This window comes from Littorina saxatilis, linkage group LG9 (genome assembly GCF_037325665.1).
Source record: "Littorina saxatilis isolate snail1 linkage group LG9, US_GU_Lsax_2.0, whole genome shotgun sequence".
NCBI lineage: Eukaryota > Metazoa > Mollusca > Gastropoda > Littorinimorpha > Littorinidae > Littorina > Littorina saxatilis.
In genome coordinates, this window is record NC_090253.1 from 38010850 (window position 1) to 38029897 (window position 19048).

The 19048-nt window shown below is 46.1% G+C and overlaps 1 protein-coding gene across 3 annotated transcripts in view; it reads left to right on the top strand.

Annotated features, from left to right (window-relative positions):
• LOC138975984 (P2X purinoceptor 4-like) overlaps window positions 1-19048 on the top strand; it is a 31838-nt gene that overhangs the window by 3146 nt on the left and 9644 nt on the right. For 2 of the 3 annotated variants that reach the window (XM_070348771.1, XM_070348769.1), the window contains exons 2-9: window positions 505-661; window positions 1203-1274; window positions 1697-1769; window positions 2506-2608; window positions 3265-3351; window positions 14408-14555; window positions 17430-17560; window positions 18151-18310. In XM_070348771.1, the coding sequence (XP_070204872.1) occupies window positions 505-661; window positions 1203-1274; window positions 1697-1769; window positions 2506-2608; window positions 3265-3351; window positions 14408-14555; window positions 17430-17560; window positions 18151-18310 (931 nt within the window). Of the gene's footprint in view, window positions 1-504; window positions 662-1202; window positions 1275-1696; window positions 1770-2505; window positions 2609-3264; window positions 3352-12554; window positions 12703-14407; window positions 14556-17429; window positions 17561-18150; window positions 18311-19048 lie in introns of all 3 variants that reach the window. The other variant, XM_070348770.1, reaches the window with a different exon arrangement.

A 19048-nucleotide genomic window follows, 5' to 3' on the forward strand; every position in this document is an offset into this window, starting at 1 on the left:
ATTCATTGATGGTTTTTAGCACTTCCCCCAACCCCTCTTCTGCTCCATTTATAAGTGGGATTTTACATTTCTGGCCGTTTTTCCCACGCCATTTTCAGGGGGTGCTTGCTGGGTGTTTTTCGTGTTTCTATAATCCATTGAACTCTGATATAGATTACATGATCATTTTCATGCATCCTTGGTCTTGCGCTTGGGTGTACACACAAAGGGGGATAGGGGGATAAGGCACTAGCAGTACATGTAGCAGGTCTGCACATAAATTGACCTGGGAGATCGGAAAAATCTCCAACCTTAAAGTTAAACCACCAGGTACAGTTGGTATTCGAACCCCAAACTTTCCACATGTAATGCCTACATCCTCACCACTAGGCCATGTGCCCATCTACTGTTATCGTTAGATTATTCTCCTTGCTTTTCAACTAATACCGATTTATAAAACATCTAGTGTGATTACTGGATCACTTACCGGTACACAATAATTTGAATAGTTTATCTCCTTCACAGATACGTGATTGTGTGGAGGAAGGGCTACCAGCAGTTTGACAATGTCCAGAGCGCCGTTACGACCAAAGTCAAAGGAGTCGTGTTCACCAACTTCACAGGGATTCCTGGGTTGGACGGCAGAGTCTGGGACGTGTCAGATTACGTCGTGCCACCACAGGTCAGAGCTTTTCTGATGAATTTCGATCAACAAAATTCAGGGCAAAAAGTTCTTGCTTTGTATTGATTAAAAGATTTGTTGCTGTTGCCCTCCAAAGTTTGACTGATAATAATAAAAAAAATAATATCGTAATAATGATGATACACCCTACGTACGATGTGTCAGAGAACACCTCTGCGCGGAAGGGTTTTGCAGCCAGTGCAGGAAAGAGAAAGAGGGAATTTTTTCTCCGGCTCGCGTGGCAGCAAGCACTATGTCTCTATACTGAATAGTAATGAATACTTCTTTATTGTCCCTTTTCACAGTCACAAGAGCTCACAATAAACATGATAAACAGTACATGCAGAACTCACAGCTTTGTTTTTGGTGTGTATGTGTTTGTTCTTTTGTTTGATTTTGTTTGTTGTTGTGTTTTTGACTTTTGCGTTTTATATAGTTTTATTCATTTTTATGTTTCTTCAGAAGATTTGTGTTTGCTCTCTTTGGTGTAAAAGTTATGCGGGTTGATCATGTGTTCCTTTTTTTCTTTTTTGGTTTTCAGGAAAATGGAGCATTTTTTGTGATGACAAATGTGCTGGTCACTCCAACGCAAACACAAGGTACCTGTGATGAGGTAAGTGTTGTTTTTGTATCCTTATTAAAATACAAATCATACTGGAATGATTTACAGTCACACACATAGTGGGAGGCGCCACCTCAAGCTATATTAAACTGTAAACATTAAAATGAGACAGAACGAGTGACTTTCACGGTAAATAAGTTTAAATAGAACTATTTTATATTTTTAAAAATGGGGGGGGGGGGGGGGGGGGGCTGGTCTTAAAGTATGGGAACAGAACCCTGGATATCACGAACAAAGTTGATTCCCTTGTTGCAGTAAAACAAATCCGAGATAGACAAGACTCGAACCTGCATCAAAACATGGATGGATATTCTATTTGTGTGAGAGAAAATGGGGGTAGATGAGTGACAGGTAAATAAGTGAGAAAGTATTGTTCATATTCATATGCATTTTTCTGTGTGTGCATGTTTCAGGATCCTACCGTCGCAGATGCTCGTTGTGAGAACAAAACTTGCACACGAGGAGAACCCGTCAACTTAGGAAATGGTGTGTATGTATGTGTGCTTTGTGATTGTTCTGAAAAGCCCATATGTGACCCTCCACCACGGAATGAGTCGCATGTCACCTTTGCATGATTTTCATATTTTTACATTTTCCTAAAGAGTTTTTTATGCTCTATCCAGTGGTGAAAACCGTTTTAGAAAAGAGCAAAAACTGTTTGAGTTATAAGCCTGTGACTAAGGTGACCCTCACGCTGTTACCATACACTCTCCGGACTTATATCAAGCCTAGCGCAGAACCGCGCGAGGTGACATGCGACTCATTTCGTGGTGGAGGGTCACATATTTGCTCTGACCCTGTGAATCTTACATGGTTCTCATGTAAGGTGATATCAAACCATACTTAAACGCCTCTACAGACCCTTTTTTCTCACAGTCTGTGCTAGAACAGTGGAACCTGTCATGAATACACTTTTGGCTGGTCCAAAAAGTGTCTTTTCATCACAGGTACCACCGTACTTGATATTCTGAGTTTGATCTTATATGGCTAGACAAAGTCAGGGAGAGCTGATTTTGGAACAGAACCATTATGAAGCCTCATCATTAAAAAAAATAATTACAAAACAGGCAGGGTTTTGATGTTTTTTGTCTGTGACCAATTGGAAAGATGGTCTTATCCCTATGAAAAAGCCTGGGCAGATCTGAGATGGTGAGCTGAAATATTTTCACGAGAAGGAGTGTGCTTAGAACAAACATGAAATGCTGGTACTCTTACACCGCAGGCATCAAAACGGGGAACTGCATCGACTCTACCGTGGATCCAGGGGCCAAAGTGTGTGAGATTTATGCCTGGTGCCCTGTGGAAAGAGCCGACAACACCACACAGTGAGTTCTGTTTTTCTTTTTTTTTTTCATTTTCATTACTTTATTGTTCCATTGCTGGGAAATTCGGGTCGCTTTCTCCCAGTGGAAAGCTAGCATCAACAGAGTCGCGCTACCCAGGTGAATGCGTGTTACGGTGTAATCAGCCACCTGCTCTTATGGCACAATGCCACAGTAGCAACACAGCTTGAACATGGATACCGTCTCTGAGTCTGCACATAAAGTTGACCCTTGTCCGCCCCAGCCCGGATTCGAAACCCGTGACCCTGGGATCACAAGTCCAGTGCTCTACCAACTGAGCTACCTGGGCCCCCGCTCTGAGAAATGCATTCTTTGGCATTAATGGACTGTGTTATTCTGTGAAGTTAGCTAAATGATTTGTCCAGTCTGGATGGCTTGCTGTGTGTTGACTGACTGGCTCTGTGAAATTTGTTTCTTTTCCCTTTCAGTTTCTTGTATTTTTGTGTGTGTATACATACATGTACATGTGCTAAATTTCTAAAGCTCTGAATGGGACATCTTTCACTTTTGTACACTATGTCCTGTCTTTTCTCTGTTTTCTTAAATAAATAAAAAGTTTTACAAGGACAAACTTAGAGGTAACATTTTTTTCATATTCATTTTATACATGTACTTTTAACGTAGGCGTTTCTTTTCAGGGCTCCCACCCCTGCTCTGCTGGGATCGGAGAACTTTACCGTTTTCATCAAAAACAACATAGAGTTCCCCAAGTTTGACGTGCTAAGGTGAGTGGAAGAAACTGGCTTTTTTTTGTGTGTGTAGACATTGGCTTCGGTTTTGTCAAGATCAGTACTCATTTATTCTCCCTCTTCTGTGGATTTGAAGAAAATGTAAAGCATGCTGTACTGTTTGCTGGGTCATGCATAGTTTTGAGGGCGCTTTTTGTTCCGGCAATTTCAGCTATGGACAGTGATAGGGCTATAGCCATTTTTAAGAACAAACAATTCTGAATCCTTGAACAAGAGCTGGTCAGTTTGTAACGGCAAGTGATCAAATTGAGGCAAAGCACACAGAAACTGCATAATATTTGTGAAAAGAATTTGTCAAATAAAATATAAACTTGTGGGTCTGCCTGGTTGCTAAATTTTGTTTTAGGCGCTTTCAAATTTCAATCTGTAAAATAGCGACAATCGCCAGTTTGCGCAATATAGATATGGCTTATATGCTGTTTTTACAAATAATTAATTGGCTTTTAATATGTTAAGATTCCAATACTTCATTTTAGATATAACTGCTGGAAATAAAAATTTGTTTATACTTCCAGTATTTGATTGTGGGTAGCAGAAGACCAACTAATGTGCAAACCTGCTCGGAGTTCAGTATTTTCCAGAACTAAGATTTAAAAACATTTTTCAAGCTCTGTCTAATTTTCTTGTCAGTAAACTGAGTAATGATGTGATGCTAGTAAAAACATGTTTGTTGCACATGTCATTCCTTGACATTCTTGAGCTGATGGTATTTTTACATGTTTGAGTGAGATTTATGTAATAACTACTATTTGTTATTTATGAGATTTATTCACTACCAACATATTTGCTTTTTGGCTCACGTAAGTGTAGCCTATGCGATGATAAACTTTGTCTGTCTGTGCGTGCGTGCGTATGTATGTATGTATGTGTGTATGTCTGTGGTAGAAACTTTAACATTTCCGAGTCTATGGATTACGTCAGTCTCGGTCAAAAGTGTTCGACGTGTGTGATAGAAACTATTTGAAGACGTCACATTATGACGTAAGAGGGTTAGACGTCACACAAAGGAATTACTGAAAGTCTCGGTCATTGTTATTGTGAGCGGGCCGAGACTTCTTGGCAGATCCAGGGTCTCGCTTTCTTGCATAGTTTCACCTATGCTTACTGTGTGTGTGTGTGTGTGTGTGTGTGTGTGTGTGTGTGTGTGTGTGTGTGTATGTGTGACGGAGTGATTGAGTTTGTGTTACTGTTTGTCGATTTCTTACGTGAGCCTTGAAGGCTTCGCCTCTTGTTTGTTGTTGTTCCTGCTATTCTTGGCTAGGAGAGAATGAAATGTTTGTTTTTGCATCTTTTTTCGTGTATTGTCTAACAACAACAAATTGACGGGCGCAGTGGCGTGGTGGTAAGACGTCGGCCTCCTAATCGGGAGGTCGTGAGTTCGAATCCCGGTCGCTGCCGCCTGGTGGGTTAAGAGTGGAGATTTTTCCGATCTCCCAGGTCAACTTATGTGCAGACCTGCTAGTGACTTAACCCCCTTCGTGTGTACACGCAGGCACAAGACCAAGTGCGCACGGAAAAGATCCTTTAATCCATGTCAGAGTTCGGTGGGTTGTAGAAACACGAAAATACCCAGCATGCTTCCTCCGAAAGCGGCGTATGGCTGCCTAAATGGCGGGGTAAAAACGGTCATACACGTAAAATTCCACTCGTGCAAAAACACGAGTGTACGTGGGAGTTTCAGCCCACGAAAGCAGAAGAAGAAGACAACAACAAATTCAGTGTTTTCGGTTCCCCAACTTACCTTACTTTTTCCTCCGACCCTACAACTGTTTGTTTTTTTTACCCTTGAAAAAAGTAAAAACAGTAAAATGACAAAACTCTACTCTTCTCCAATATCGTTGGAACACATCCAAAACAAGGTACATGTAATGCAAAGCTACATGCAACTGCTTAAAAAATGTCATTAAATTACATATTCTTACTCCGAATCACATGATTAGCATTGACATACTTAGAGATGCTAGGTCCTGATAAAAGCTTACCCGTCTAAGTTTAAGGGAAGCAACCTCAACTAAAAAAGTGACAGCACCATGGTACTTGCCACCCGCGGTTGCCTCCCATTAGTGGGTGAACTACGTCACTACTGGTGCCTGGTCACATGATACACAGATCAATCGACTATTATCACTTGAGAGAGACGGTCGTGTTTGCTTTTCGCTCTGGCTGTTTTCGTTGTCTGCTGACACCCTCCGGCCTCGGCTCCCGTCGTTCTTGCTGGCTTTGCAGCTGGTGAGATCATTCCTTTTCAGTCTTGACTTGTTTGTTATTGTTCTGCTGTTAATTTCGCTAGTCCGTTGGACTTTGAAGTTCTCAGTAGTTGTTGGCTTCCTTGCCGGTCGCCATTTGTCGTCTAACACGTGTCTTTGCTATTCTGTTGTTTTCGTCCGTGCGGACGCTTAACACTTTATCTAGCTTGCGTTTAGCTTCCTTTCGGTTGCTATTTTGCATGTGTTAGTTGTTTGTGCTTGCTTGCTTCTGAATTTTGTGTCCGTTCGGACTTTGCTATTTTCAGTTGTTTGTTTACATTTTTCGCTCGGTCTTAACATGGCCGACAGCGACAAAAAGAAAGGGGGGAAGGCTGAGGGCAAGGGCAAGGGCCCTGGTAAGCCCAAATCCTCTACTCCCGTGTCTTCTAGCAAGAATCCTCTTATCACTGTGTCGGACCCTCAGAGTAAAGTTTCGTTTTCGGTACCGTTCTCGGCGCCAGACGATTTGCCGTCCGGCTCTCAACTGCGTGCGTCTGCCCCTAAGGCCGCCGGTTCTACTTCGGCTGCGGCACCAGAGTCCTCTGCTCTGGTGTCTACTTTGATTTCCTCTTTGCTTCCAGAGATTAGAAGCTTGGTACGTGAGGAGATGTCACGGCCAGACGCTGTGGCCAGCACTGTCCCCCGCCCGGGGGTTAGCGACATTCATTCCTTGGCCTCTTTGTTTGGATCCTGCAGTGTCCTTGTCTGCCCTTGACCAGACTGCCGGCCACCGCGACCTTGGTGGACTGTCCCAGCCGGGACCCTCGTCTTCTCTTCCTGACCTGCACTCGTTGCCTACTACTTGTGGTAGTGTGACAGTGCATGTCCCTCCGGGGACAAGGTCACAGCAAGGTTGGTGCTCGCAGCAGCCGTTTACGGCAGCTGCGCTTCCGTTTATCGGAGGCAGAGGTTCACCGGCGCGTGCACAGGCTACTGTCACGTCCGGCTCGAGCTTCGCCCTATTCCAGCAGTCGTCCGCGACAGTTGGGCTCCCGGCTCCGGCCGGGAGTAGTGATTCCTCGGTTAGTGCACAGACTACTGTCACGTCCGGGTTGAACCACGCCTTACCACAGCAGCCGTTTCCGGCAGCTGTCCTCTCCGGAGGTAGAGGTCATTCCTCAAGTGCACAGGCTACTGTCACTTCCGGTTTGACCCAAGGTCATTCAGGTCATTCCGCTTGTGCACAGGCTACTGTCACTCCCGGTTTGTCTCAAGGTCATTCAGGTCATTCCTCGAGTGCTCAGGCTACTGTCACTCCTGGTTTGACTGAAGGTCACCCCTATGGGGTTCCGGGCGTCAGCCCTCATTCTGCGCAGCAACAGGGCTGGTATAGCGCTGCTGTTTCGGCTGCTTTTCCGGCTCCGCCCGGACTGGCCAGTTCTCTTCCTATGACCTTGGGGCACACAGGCTTCCTGCCTCAGGTGAGTCATCAGCCGCCACACACTTCTGTGCTTGGGTCAGCTGATGCCTCACGACCTTCAGCTTCGGTCTTTGACCTTGCTCATCCTCTTAGTCAGGATACGAGTTTGGTTGACCTTCAGCGGGACGGACGTCAGTTTTCTGGCCCCTCGGCACAGCGTCCTTTCGTGGATTCGGATGGCTTTGCGCCACCTCCTTCGTTCGTTGCTTCGGACGCTAGGTCCCTCGACGACGAGCAGACGCTTTCGGGGGCTCCGGCCAATTTCAAGGTTGCCCTTGAAGCGGCCGCGGAGGTCACGTCCCGCTATTTTCCGGAAGGAGCTACAGCTTCGGCGATGCCCTCTGCGGCCGCGCCTTCCGCGATGGCTGACTTCCGGTTGGCGAAGGAGGAAGATAGCTACTTCCGGTTCCTTGAGTCGCCCTCAGTGGCGTTTCAGTTCTCAAGGCTCTTCGCCAAGGGCACGACCTCTGGCGGTGGTCTACCTTCAGCCCCAGTTCCTTTGCTGGTGCCTCATGGTTCAGCTCCTGAACCGGCTTTGGAATATTTAGCCTCTCCTGCTCAGGCTTCCTCCTTTGTTCCTCTTGCGGCTCAGAGGAAGTTGCCTATGCCCAAGTTGTCTCGGAACTTGCTCTCGCTGTTTGCGCTTCCGCGTGCACCTTTGCAGGTCACACCGGAACTTCTTCCACTTCTCACGAAGCCCCTGAAGAAGGAGTCCTGTCTGCCTCTTTCTGAGCAGACTCTTTCCGCTTCTGAAGAAGTTGGCAGACAGCTCTTGGAACTTAGTTCCATTTCGGAGACGCTTCTTCGCGCCCTTTCTCGGGCTCTCACAGAGTCGTTGGCGCCCTTTACTCTGAGCACGGAGCAGGACGCGGAAGACATCTGCACTCTTCTCTCGACACTCGCGAGGGTGAATGAAGAACAGATGAGGTTGTCCTCTCTGCACTACACTCATGCGGTCATGTGCAGAAGGGACTTGTTCCTTGCCCACTCACAGTTCACTGAGGAGTCGACAAGGAACACCCTCCGTTCGTCGCCCTTGGTCGAGGGCTCTCTCTTCGGCCACCTGGCCTCTGATGCCAGGAAGCAGGAGATTGAGAGTAACAGAGACACTCAGTTCTCTTCTTTCGCTCTTCAGAATCTGAAGCAGCAGAAGCAGGCCGCGCCTAAGCAGGCTCAGTCTAAGCAGACTAAGACCTCCGCTCAGCCGCACCCTGCTTCCCGCAAGAGGCCTCATGCCCCTTCCCGCGGGTCGGGCAAGAGATCCTCTTCGGGCAGGGGTAGAGGCGCTCCCCAGGGAAAGCCTCACCCCCAATGAAGCGTCCCCGACTTCACCCCCCCCCCCGCCCTCCACCTTGGTGATGGCGGGGGGCCCTTCACGGGCGCTGTCGCATTGGCTGGAGTCTACGAACAGCCAATGGATAGTGGGCGTTGTGAGGTCGGGATTCCGCTTACTGTGGCTGGAGGACAAGGCCCCTCTTTCCAGGTCTCCTCCAGCCTTCAAGCCACCCTTCTCACAAGAGGCAAGGGCCGTCCTCCGCTCGGAGGTTGCCTCTCTGGTGGAGAAGGGCGCGGTGGAGGCAGTCTCAGACCACAGCTCCCCGGGGTTTTACGGGCGGCTCTTTGCCGTCCCCAAGGCCTCGGGAGCCTGGCGTCCTGTTTTGGACCTATCGTTCCTCAACACCTTTCTGAGAACGATTCGGTTCAAAATGGAGACGCCTGCCTCGGTCAGAGATGCACTCCGCCCGGGAGATTGGGCGACCTCCATAGACTTGACGGATGCATACTTCCACATTTTGGTGCATCCAGCCGACCGGAAATGGCTCCGTTTCCGGTGGGCAGATCAAGTCTACCAGTTCCGCGCACTTCCCTTTGGCCTGTCTCTCGCTCCATGGGTTTTCACCATGGTGGTGAGACAGGTTTGCGCACTGGTGAGGGCCCGGGGTGTTCGTCTGAGGGCTTACCTCGACGACTGGCTCATCTTGGGCCAGAGCGAGGTTCTTTGCTCTCAGCACACCCAGATGGTTCTCCGAGAGGCCAGCCTGCTGGGATTCTCGGTCAACCAAGCAAAGTCCGAGCTCGTACCGTCACAGACGTTCACCTACTTGGGGATGTCTTTCGATACGGTCTCCTGGACGGTCCGCCCCTCTCAGAAGCGAGTGGACAAGCTCCAGGCTCTTCTGCGCTCGACTTTGCTTCTCCCGAGGGCTTCCCTCCGGACCATGGCCTCCATCTTGGGGCAGATGGAGTCCATGGCCCTCCTTGTTCCACTGGGGAGAGCTCACAAACGTCCACTTCAGCACGCGCTGAAGCCGTTTGTGGATTCTCCCTGTGTGGATTGGAACGCGCTGGTTCCCCTCGGGGAATGGTTCCAGACTGCATCCCTCCCGTGGTTGGACACGGGTTGGCTCTGCAGGGGGGTTCCGATCGCGGCTCCCCCTCCCGACTTGGACCTCTTTACAGATGCGTCCCTGCTGGGTTGGGGAGCGCACACGGAACGGCTCACGGCCTCCGGTCTGTGGTCTGCGGAGCAGAGCGCATGGCACATCAACTCTTTGGAGTTGGAGGCCGTGTTTTTGGCTCTGGTCGCGTTTCTCCCTTCCCTTGTCACCAAGCGGGTCCGTCTGTTCACAGACAACACTACAGTGGCCGCTTATGTGAACAAACAGGGAGGTTCGCGGTCCCCCACTCTCTCACGCAGGACCTGCGAGATCCTGACTTGGTGTGCCCAGCACCAGATCTCACTCATGGCACGGTACCTGCCGGGAAGGCTCAACACTCTTGCGGATGCGCTCAGCCGCTCCGACAAGGTGTTGCAGTCGGAATGGACCATCACGCATGGGGCTCTGCTCCGTCTCTGGTCCCGAGCTCCGAAGCCTCTGGTGGATCTCTTCGCCACCAGATTCTCCAGACGCCTTCCCATCTTTGTGTCTCCCTTCCCCGACCAGGAGGCTTGGGAGACCAATGCACTGGAGATCCCTTGGTCGGGTCTAGAGGCTTACGCCTTCCCTCCCTTCCAGCTGCTCAGCCGGGTGATCAGGAAGGCGGAGCTAGAGGGACCGCCTCTTCTTCTTCTGATCGCCCCGTGGTGGCCGTCTCAGACTTGGTTTCCGGACCTTCTGAGGCTGGCTCGGGGTCCTCCTATCCCTCTGTCTCTCGCGAGGGGAGAGCTTGTTCAACCTCGAACAGGCGTTCCTCACGAGGACCCACAGTCTCTAAACCTTCACGCGTGGAGACTGTGAGGTCAGCTTTGAAACGTTCCGGTGCTTCAGAACGCACCTTGCACCTAGTTCAGCGCTCTCATAGAGCTTCTACTTCTATGGTGTATTCCTCTCACTGGAAATCCTGGGTTACGTGGTGTCAGTCTCACAGAGTTAATCCGGTGGCACCACGTACAATGCATGTGGCCAACCATTTGGCCCATTTGTCCTCGCAGGGAGTTTCCTCTGCGTCGCTGAAGGTCCGTAGATCGGCAATCTCTTCGACCCTTAAGCAAATCGGTCACTCCATCAGCCTTAGTACAGTAATCGCTGGGGTGATCAAGGGGGCAGCCCTTGAGGAGGTCAAGACGCGTTCCGCTTTGCCCAAATGGGACCTCTTTCTGGTCTTAGAGTTTTTGCGCTCTTCGGCTTTCGAGCCTCTGGCTGACTCTAGTCTTCCTAACCTTACTAGGAAGGCTCTTTTTCTCCTCCTCCTGGCTACGGCTCGTAGGGGGAGCGAGATTCACGCTCTTTCAGGTAGTCCTCAGGACATCTCTAGAGAGCGCGATGGTTCTATTTCCTTGCGCTTCAGAGAGGGCTTCTTGGCTAAGAACCAATCTCCAGGCCAGCCCTCTCCGCTGATTGTGGTGAAGCCTTTAGCGCATATCCTGGCCATGAATGATCCCGATATGGTCAACTGCCCGGTCAGGGCTCTTGAGGCCTATCTCTCCCGTACTAGTTCTATCCGGTCGAGCTCTCAGAAGCTTTTGTTCATCTCTTTGAACACCACTATGGATAAGGATATTACGAGAACAACCTTGGCCAGGTGGGTGTCGGCTACAATTAAACAGGCCTATGCATGGGACCTGTCTAGAAAGGGGGGGGGGTCGCAGCCTAGCTTTCCCCTCCGCTCTGCACGAGCTCACGAATCAAGAGCCTGGTCTTCCTCCTTGGCCGTCTTACGGTCTAGGAGGCTAGACGACGTCTTACGCACCGCTTACTGGCGCTCAGACGATGTTTTTATCAGTTTTTATTTGAGAGACATCGCTGCACTATGCCAGGATGGTTCAAGGTCCCTCCCTGCCTTGGTGGCAGCAGGACAATGTCTTTCCAGAACTTAAGAGTGAGTTTGAACTTTTTTGATCTTACCCACCACCTTGTTGGAGTTATCTGCTAATCATGTGATTCGGAGTAAGAATATGTAATTTAATGGAAAATTTTTAATTAAATTTTCATTTGATTAATATACTTACCCGAATCACATGGGTAATTCCCTCCCGCCTGCCCCGCTTTATAGTTTCTTAGTATTCTATAAGTCGATTGATCTGTGTATCATGTGACCAGGCACCAGTAGTGACGTAGTTCACCCACTAATGGGAGGCAACCGCGGGTGGCAAGTACCATGGTGCTGTCACTTTTTTAGTTGAGGTTGCTTCCCTTAAACTTAGACGGGTAAGCTTTTATCAGGACCTAGCATCTCTAAGTATGTCAATGCTAATCATGTGATTCGGGTAAGTATATTAATCAAATGAAAATTTAATTAAAAATTTTCCATTTTGGCCTTGTCGTCAGAAACAAACGTTTTTATTTTGTTTGGCCTTATATGGCCTGCCTTTTGACTAATGTGTGTGTTCACTGTCTGTGTTCTGTATCTCTGTTTGTGTAGCTTGAGTTGCTGTGTGGCGGCTTAGCTGGATTGAACGGGTAGAACAATTTCTTGGATGAATTCAATCACTTTTGCTGTCTTGTCTTTTTTTTCTGTGATTATGATTTTTGTTTTGTTTTGTTGTGCTTCACTTGTTTAGTTTCATGGCATCTTGCTTTCAAGGCAGGCAAAGTTTCTTTTCTACTGATAGTAAGTTGGTAAATTATGTATAAGAAGTATTGAAACTACATATCCTTTTTTTGGTACCTGTGCTAAGTTTGCTTACTTGGTGCCAGGAAGATTAAAAATGGTGTGTTTTGTTCACGTGTTAACACAAGTGTTTATTTCATCGAAGGGCCTAAGGAATCCTGCTTTATAGGTAGTAACTAGCATTCGTGGGCTCTTGTCTTTGCACTTTGGTATTTTAGATACTTTAGGCTTTATTCTGTTTTGTGGAGTTTTGGTTTACACTTACAGTCTTCTTTCTCTTTTAGGCTTTGAGTTTTGAAGCAGGTTTCTTCTAGACACCCCTTTTCACACAAATAGTATCTTCATGCATGCAGTCTCAATTGTCCAAGTCCATGCACATGCCTCAGCCATCAATTTTCTTGTCATTAGTTTTCTTTGACTTTGTACTCATCGGTTTTTTTTCAAATTTTCATTTCGTCCAGACGTAACCTTCCCGACACAGCAACAGACGAATATCTGGGTGCTTGTCGGTACAACCCTGATGATTCCACAGACAAGTTCTGTCCAGTTTTTAACCTCGGTACCATTGTCTCTGGGGCTGGTCATTCTTTTGAAGCTATGGCAAAACAGGTACATTTCCATGACATTCAGTGGGCTTTTGTTCTTGTATCCAGGGAAAATTAGTAACGCATCGCAGGGTTGCTGAAAAAACATAAGTTCATCTTGAGCACTGGACTATTGACAAAGTTCACTAGTCCACTAGAATTATTACTGATTTTTAAGGGAGAATTTTGTGGGGAACTTAGGTAATATGTAGTACATCATGTACAGAAAAATGCAAGATATGAAGAAAGAAAAAAAATCAGTTAAAGAAAGTCTTTGAGAATCATCTGCCAGAAAAGCATGTACAAAAATTCAGGCCACTTCCAAGACTTTTTGTTCACCATTAGCCAGCAGATTGGATCTTTCAGCACCCCTGTATGAGATGTCTAATTATTTTTTTATTTTTCTATTAATACTGTACTCATATGTGACCCTCCACCACGAAATGAGTCGCATGTCACCTTGCGCGGTTCTGCGGTAGGCTTAATATAAGTCCGGGTAGTGTCTGGTAACAGTGTGACGGTCACCTTAGTCACAGGCTTATAACTCAAAAATGTTTTGCTCTTTTCTAAAACGGTTTTCAACACTGCATAGAGCATACACAGCTCTTTAGGAAAATGTACAAATATGAAAATCATGCAAAAGTGACATGCGACTCACTCCGTGGTGGAGGGTCACATATCATATGTAAATTTCAACACAAAATGTCACCTGGACTTATTGCATGCATGCACGTTTTTGATAAACATTTCAACACTTTATATTTGCCCAGATGGGGTTTAAATTGTGTTCATTGGTTCTTGGATTTCTTTTGTTGATATCCATGCACAAGAATGATTCTGTTTTGTTGCATTTTTGCGGGGCGGGGATGTAGCTCAGTCGGTAGCGCGCTGGATTTGTATCCAGTTGGCCGCTGTCAGCGTGAGTTCGTCCCCACGTTCGGCGAGAGATTTATTTCTCAGAGTCAACTTTGTGTGCAGACTCTCCTCGGTGTCCGAACACCCCCCGTGTGTACACGCAAGCACAAGACCAAGTGCGCACGAAAAAGATCCTGTAATCCATGTCAGAGTTCGGTGGGTTATAGAAACACGAAAATACCCAGCATGCTTCCTCCGAAAACGGCGTATGGCTGCCTAAATGGCGGGGTAAAAAACGGTCATACACGTAAAATTCCACTCGTGCAAAAAACACGAGTGTACGTGGGAGTTTCAGCCCACGAACGCAGAAGAAGAAGAAGTTGCATTTTTGCATACATTTCATTGTCAATCCCAATGCATATGCACATATACAATGGCATTTCATCAGACTTGGATTTTTTGTTGTTGTTGCCAGCGCATGCAACTGCATGCCTTTAGAGAATGTTGTTTCATTCTCTTTCACTTGATATGTGAGAGCAGACTTGGGTTTGTGTGGCTTTTTTCAACAGTCAGTATTTTTATGGTGTATGTAGTTTAAATCATAAAAATTGGATAGGAACTTTGCCTGCCTTAAAAAGCATTAAGACCAACATTTGGTTCAAAGATGTCTGTGGTTCTTTGGTGGTTTGTGCACTATTTGTGAATATTTGCAATGTATTTGCATGACGATTGTAAAAATGGCACACTGAGCAAATTGAGGTTATCATGTTGCTTTTGGAGACCTCAAGCCATGACTCTGAAGCAAGATGCAGGAACCTCCCCTTCTTGTCACTGAAATATACAGTACGCTAATGACACAAATAATGTCATTTCAGGAGAAATATTCTGGGGTTTGACAATGACACAGAGTTGTCCAGCTGCCGATTTGATCCAAACGATGCTCGCTACAAACTGTGTCCCATTTTTGGGCTGAGCCAAATTGTGCAGCTTGCAGGAACAAACTACAGTGATATTGCAAAGGGGGTAATTATCATTAATTGCTCATGTCCATATTTTTATGACACAGTCAAATAAAATTCATCCAGATTATTTGAATGACATCCTAGTAATCCTTTTCTAAAATGTGTGCTTTAAAATGTTTGACAAACAAGTTAGATGCCGTAAAGAAAAAGAAATATTTTCATTTTAATGTATTTGTTACTGTTGAAAAAAGCCATACAAACTCTCTTACTGTGGTGTACAGTAAATAAACTGTGCATGTAATAAGTACATGTAGACGTTTATCACATTTTTATAGAATCTTATTTTGATATCTCTACAGCTACAGTGGAACCCCCTTTTAAAGACCTAAAAAATTGTGAGAAAATCAGGTCTTAAAATGGAGGGAGTCTTAAAATGGAGGGAGTCTTAAAATGGAGGGAGTCTTAAAATGGAGGGAGTCTTAAAATGGAGGGAGTCTTAAAATGGAGGGAGTCTTAAAATGGAGGTAAATTTACAGAGAGAGACTTGAAGAGAAAATCTGAAAAAGTATGGTCTTAAAAGAGAGGAAGTGTTAAATGACACAGTCTGGAACTCCCTGCCGCTTGAGCTTCGCCAGAGCCCCTCTCTTGACGCGTTCAAGAGTACAGGCAAATCCAGCTAACTCACAAACGGTTAAGTCAAAAATTCGCTTAGCACACAAAGAAATTCTGGTCCAGAATTATCCCTCTTTATCTATGTGTACAAAGTACCCTGAGCTCGAAATGGGATTTCTCTTACGTAAGTCGAAAGACGGATAGCACACAACAGAAAGTCAGTCCCAAAGACAAAGTTTACTCTATATTTACTACAGCAACTCGAAACACGAAACTTGGCGTCTCACACCAGCGCATTGTGTAACCTTATTCCCTTCTTCTCTACACGGACGCCACACCGACTGGTCAGTCGGCACGCAATAAAGTATGAACTGAAGTTAGGAGGGGGCGAGGAGTAAGGAGGGGGCGAGGAGTAAGGAGAATTATCCAACTCCAAGAAAACATTCTGAAAAAGGTGGGGAAGTGGTGACAAGGCAGTGAACGCACTCACCATGCACTGACATCATACGAAAGCAGCCACACAAACACAGCACAGAGGCAGAGGCAGGTGTGCAGATGCTTTGTGAGAATAAGCGTTGAAAACCAGTTTGAATTAAAAAAAAACAGCAGACAGAGCCGCATGTCATAATCATTCTTCTTGTCTGGCTTTATTGACTGCATGCCGATCTTGTGGCAGTGACTTTTCACTCTTCAGTCGGACTGTACACAAACCGCTCTCACTCTCCCTCACTGACTACCCTAAGCCTTACAACTGATCCTTGGAAATTGTTTGGAAGAGTACACCTCTCTATTTCTCTCCAATGCTCTTCCTGCTGACTTCAGTGACACCGGACACCCCACTGAGTTTAGCCAGCTACCCCCCCCTCTCTCTCTCTCTCTCTCTCTCTCCCCCCAGCCATGTACTGTTTGGTGCTGTGGCCAGAGAGGTGTCACCGGCTAATTGAGGCCAGCTGCACTCAGAGCAAAACTAGTTGACTGTGTCTAACTTTTGACAAAGCAACACAACTGAAGGGTTCACAGATTAGGTAACCGACTCACTGGTCAAGGCTGCAGGGAAACAAGAGTATCTTGTCAATGAAAGAGGTTACACACAGATACGCGATGCTGAGAACGGTGGCCGATTTTTCACTCTCTTTCTCGGAGGGCCTTCATCATTGCAGGGACTGCTGTAAAGAAATGCTTGCTCAGAAACTAACTCTTTTTGCATTGAAACATGCACCAGAACTGGTGGACACCATCGACAATGTCAAACATGAAATCGAAGCAGTTTGCTTGAGGAAACGGTCGTCAGCAACTCAAATTTCTCTGTTTTCTTTTTTTAAGAAAATCTGAGGTGACTTTCTTTGTGGCCCCGCCCCCTCCCTCTGTAAGGACCCCCCTCCATAAGGACCGATTTTTGTCAACATTTTCAAGGTCGCTAGAGAGGGGTTCCACTGTACTATGACCAAGTCGAAATTTCGGATAGGACACAATAACAATTCGGTCCCTTCAATTTCGTCTTATCCGGATTTGCCTGTATGTTGAAGACTCAGTTCTTCCCGTAGCTGGCTGCGACTTTCATGTTCGACGTGATGTGTTGTGCCCCAAAAGACATTCTTGTGCTGTGCTCTGTGAGAGGTGTTTTCTTTGTGCTTAATATTATTTTGTTTGGACCTAGCTATTGATGTGTACATTGTTGTTAAACAGTTGTTTGTTGTATGTTTATCAGGGTTTGCTAGAGTGTGATAGGGTTCGTGTCCGTCTGTAGATGTTAGTTTCTTTGTTAGTCCTGTGTTGACAACTCTTCGACAAGCGCTTAGAACTGTACCCACGGAATACGCGCTATATAAGCTTCCTATTGATTGACGATTGATTGAAATTGGAGGTGGGGGGGTCTTAAAAGGGGGGTTACACTGTATACGCTGTGTTGCAAACTAAAATGGAACCCCCTTTTAGACTTTTTTCTTTCAGTTTTTTTGTCCATAACCTTTGTAAATTTTACCCCCATGTTAAGAATCTGTCTTTTTGAAGACCTGATTTTCTCAGATTTTTGGAGGTCATAAAAGGGGGGGGGGGGGGGTTCTACTGTATACCATGAGAGCTCTTGGCTCATATCAGTGGCATGGATTAATGACCATTTTATATTGTGTTTTGAAATCAACATTCCAAGAGTAACCTCTGCTTGTTTTTGAGTCTTGAAACAGTTACACTTAATAAACATTGGCTACTCAGCATAACAAACCTATTTTGCATCCTTATTTGCTAGACTTTGAATCTTTGGAAGAGTCACTGATCACCCGTTTTTCCACATGATTTCTCATCTAAATCCGCTCATCTTCAACAGGGTGGCGTCATCCAGGTGATCATAAACTGGGACTGCAATCTGGACTTAGATGTATCTGAGTGTCTTCCCGAATACAGCTTCCGCCGACTGGATCGAGGCGACTTCAGTATCTCGCGCGGTTTCAATTTCAGGTGGGTTGACAAATGGACAGATCTGTACAGTTTGTCAAGGCTGACCTGGACAAAGTGGCAAGCACAGAGAGGCTTTTTCTAATTGAAAAACTCTTCAGGCCAACAGTTTAGTTCTGAGGATGAAACTGAAAGTCTCTTGTTGATTTCAATGCTTGTTATTCTCTCAGATTCCCAGAGATTGGTTCCTCATAACTCTCAATTACTCAACAGCACATGTCATTTGCATTTAGAGTACTTACTTCCCTTTGTTTTTTGTATCAACAGTTCTTTTCTCAGATGTCAAGTAAACATTTTAGGTGCAAACATTTGTATTATAAGTGAGGACTGCAGGATAAATCTGCCTACCAGATAATTTCGACGATAAGGCCTTCTGTCGAGAGATATTTAAGAAAGAGTAAGCGTGTTGTTTGGCCGTTTGGACCAGCTATCTTCAATCCAGGTTGAACCGACCTATTGTCGTCTTTAGTCTTGGAACAGCACAGCAGCTGTTTTGTCAAATTCAGCAGTAGTTGCCTGAAGCTTGTCTTCAATCAAGAAAGGTAAAGTCATCAATCAAAAGATATACAGAAACATTGTACTTCTGCTGACAGATATGCGGACCACTACAAGCTGGAGAATGGGACAGGACAGCGGACGTTGTACAAGGCCTGGGGAATTCGTTTCCTGGTCAGCGTACAGGGCCAGGCGGGGAAGTTCTTCATCATCCCTCTGCTGCTCAACTTTGGCAGTGGTATCGCCTTGCTGTCCATTGTAAGTGTCAAATGATTCTGGGTGAGATGGGGACGGGCATAGGGGTAGGGTGGTGTGGGGGTTGGTGGAGGGGCAAGATGATGGGGTTGGGGAGGGGAGGGGGGGGGGGGGGGAGGGAGAGGAATGTGTTTGTGTTTGTCCGTGTGTGTAAAAAATATTGTGCAAAGTTGTATTCCAAGAATGAGAGATACAATTTTCCAGACAAAAAGAAAAAAAAATGCATTTGACTTAGGCAATATATTTGTTTCTCCCTTCTTTGTATGTGTGCAGATGAATTCCTGTAATTTGACAAGAAGCTGTCCGTGTTTAATCAAACCACTGTGTGGTTGTTGAATAGGTAGTGAACTGTGACAACCCCCCCCCCCTAATTACACACACACACTCACACACACACCTTTAACCTCAGGTTTCACAGAATTAAGTTTTTGCAAAAAGTGTCGTCACAAAAAAACTGTTTTTATATTTAGTCAAGTTTTGACTAAATATTTTAACATCGAGGGGGAATCGAAACGAGGGTCGTGGTGTATGTGCGTGTGTGTGTGTGTGCGTGTGTGTGTGTGTGTGTGTAGAGCGATTCAGACTAAACTACTGGACCGATCTTTATGAAATTTGACATGAGAGTTCCTGGGTATGAAATCCCCATACGTTTTTTTCATTTTTTTGATAAATGTCTTTGATGACGTCATATCCGGCTTTTCGTGAAAGTTGAGGCGGCACTGTCATGCCCTCATTTTTCAA